The sequence below is a fragment of the Histoplasma capsulatum genome, genomic scaffold (genome assembly GCF_000149585.1).
Source record: "Histoplasma capsulatum NAm1 scaffold_4 genomic scaffold, whole genome shotgun sequence".
In the NCBI taxonomy this organism is placed as follows: domain Eukaryota; kingdom Fungi; phylum Ascomycota; class Eurotiomycetes; order Onygenales; family Ajellomycetaceae; genus Histoplasma; species Histoplasma mississippiense.
The window spans coordinates 2,757,275-2,759,612 of NW_001813979.1; the positions used below are offsets into that span (position 1 = coordinate 2,757,275).

A 2,338-nucleotide genomic window follows, 5' to 3' on the forward strand; every position below is an offset into this window, starting at 1 on the left:
CCAATGATCATAGATGTGATGTTCCTGTCTCGAAATTGCTCCACTGAGCAGGGCCAGGAAGCTATTAGCTCCCGAGCCGAAATCCGCGCCTCTAACTTGGTTGGTTCTGGACACGAAGGCAACTTATCGCTTGCCGCTAAGTTGAATGGATTGTCATGCTTCGCCCGAAAACAAAAACAAAGCAAAAAACCCAGCTGCTACTGTGGTAAAGTTGGGGAACCAATTAATTCTTCCATACTGGCCGATGATCAGTGGTCATCATGCCCCCACAAATGAAGAACCGATTTTGTGGTTGGGAGTTTCATTCCTTGAACGACCGGTTTGCATTTAAATGCTCAGCGAATTGTGCATCCCTTTCTTGACTCGTGGAACGTGGTTTGCTGTGTGGAACAATTTGCTTCCCTGGGGACTTTCAACAGCACATCACAAATAGCTCCATCACACGAGTTATAACTTAACCCACCCAGATCAGGTTTGGTCGAAGGCATTACTTGCATGGCGTGGCCTTCCTGTCAACTTGGACTCTTGGTGAAAACAAGCTATGGCCAAACAAGAAGTTAGATACAGACGAATAATAAGGGCCAAGTAATGGTCAGATCCTTCACGCAGTTCTAGCTTGCCAGCCATGAGAAAAAGCCAGGCCCCCAGGCGCATTCAATATCCAATTCCCATCTAGCGACGGAGAAAACAACCCCCAGAGGCCAGGATGTGGAAATGGAATGACCCAATCACAGCTCCACCATTGCATTTTGGCAAACATGTCTGAGCATCCTCCGCCAACCCTCGGTCTGGTCAACTATTAGGTTACATGGTGACCATTTGCTCTGAACCTTCAGAAGGTCTTATGTTCAGTTTCTTGAACAACATGCCTCTAAACCTGAACAGTCCAAGTCCACAGAGTCGCGCTCCCGTGCAACTTCCTCTACTCAGGATCCACGGCAGATGAATCAGCCCGCCTGCAATTGACTAGTTAGTTAGTTAACTAGCTGCTTATAATCTCTTGCATAATCTTTCCAACAGAGCGCACACCTTCCAGGAGCTATCCTATGTATATTATGGTGGGGAGACTGGTTGTGATCCTCCACCCCTCCAACCCTTCAACACGGGAGATCCTAGTACTGTCAGTATAAGGAACAGAATTGGATACAATGTTGCAAGTCATTTGCACAGCAGGTACCTTACTGGGGATCATCTCCCACCTTCTGATCTTTAAGCATGGCGAATGGGAACGATATACACCCACTCTGACGGCGCTCTACGCCTTCGCTATTGGTCTACTGAGCCCGGCTGTGACCCTTACATTAACGGTGCTATCCATTCCCAGCACATTGTTGCTTGTGTCCGCTTTCTGGGTCAGCTACATGACTGGGCTCTTCGGAAGCATCGGGCTCTACCGCGGTTGGCTCCACCCTCTTAGGGATTTCCCTGGCCCTTTAGCTTGGAGATTGACCGCACTCTGGTCCATCAAGGCCTCTGTTCCTGAATTCAAATTTCCTGTAAAGGTACAGCAACTTCATGAGGAGCATGGGGATTTTGTTCGCATTCGTACGTCCAAAGCTGACTTCCCCTGTTTTGGCAACTGCCTGGTTAGGCTTGTCACTGAAATCTAGATTTCGTATTTCTGACTCCAATATCACCAGGGCCTCGAGAAATCTCAATCAACCATGTAGATGCTATCCGTGATATTCATGGCCCAGGCACTGTCTGTGTCAAAGGCCCATTCTATGACCTAAATTACCCCTTCAGATCTCTGCAGATGCTCCGCGACAAAGGTGATCATGCCAGAAGACGGAGAATTTGGGATCGCGGACTTGGTATTAAGGGTTAGTCAACTATTTTCACCCAATTTTTCAAGTTCAATTCGAAAAAACAACTGCTTACATATATCCTGATTGAACGAAACGTGCCCCTCCAGCTCTGACCACATACGAGCCTAAAATACTCGGCCACTGCGCAGACCTCATAAATCAACTGATCGCGAGATCGCGAAACGGCAAGCCCATCGAAATCGGTCCGTGGATGAACTATTTCGGTTTCGACGTCATCGGTGACGTTGCGTTCAGCAAACCATTTGACATGGTCAAAGATGGAAAGGCGGCACAAATTCTTGAAACATTCGAGATGTCAAGGCCGATAGCGGGGAGCCTCGTCTGTGTTCCCTGGACGTTCATTCTTTTGAAAAGACTCCCTGTATTGCGCGATGTATGGTCGGCACGGGTAAAAGACCACTCGCGCAAGGTTGTAGAAAGAATGAAGGTAATGGATAATCTATCTCTCTCCCCACCCCCTTCCCCGTTACGTTTGATGACCTTGTTACTGACTCATTCGGTCCTCATCA

At 48.0% G+C, this 2,338-nt stretch overlaps 1 protein-coding gene across 1 annotated transcript; it reads left to right on the forward strand.

Annotated features, from left to right (window-relative positions):
* Nucleotides 1–1,148: 1,148 nt before the first annotated feature.
* Nucleotides 1,149–2,254, forward strand: HCAG_04831 (predicted protein; the record flags this gene model as incomplete). Its single annotated transcript, XM_001540941.1, has 4 exons — nt 1,149–1,545; nt 1,641–1,823; nt 1,916–2,202; nt 2,246–2,254. 4 exons carry the CDS (start codon nt 1,149–1,151, stop codon nt 2,252–2,254), a joined length of 876 nt encoding a protein of 291 aa, XP_001540991.1.
* Between the last annotated feature and the right edge of the window lie 84 nt (nt 2,255–2,338).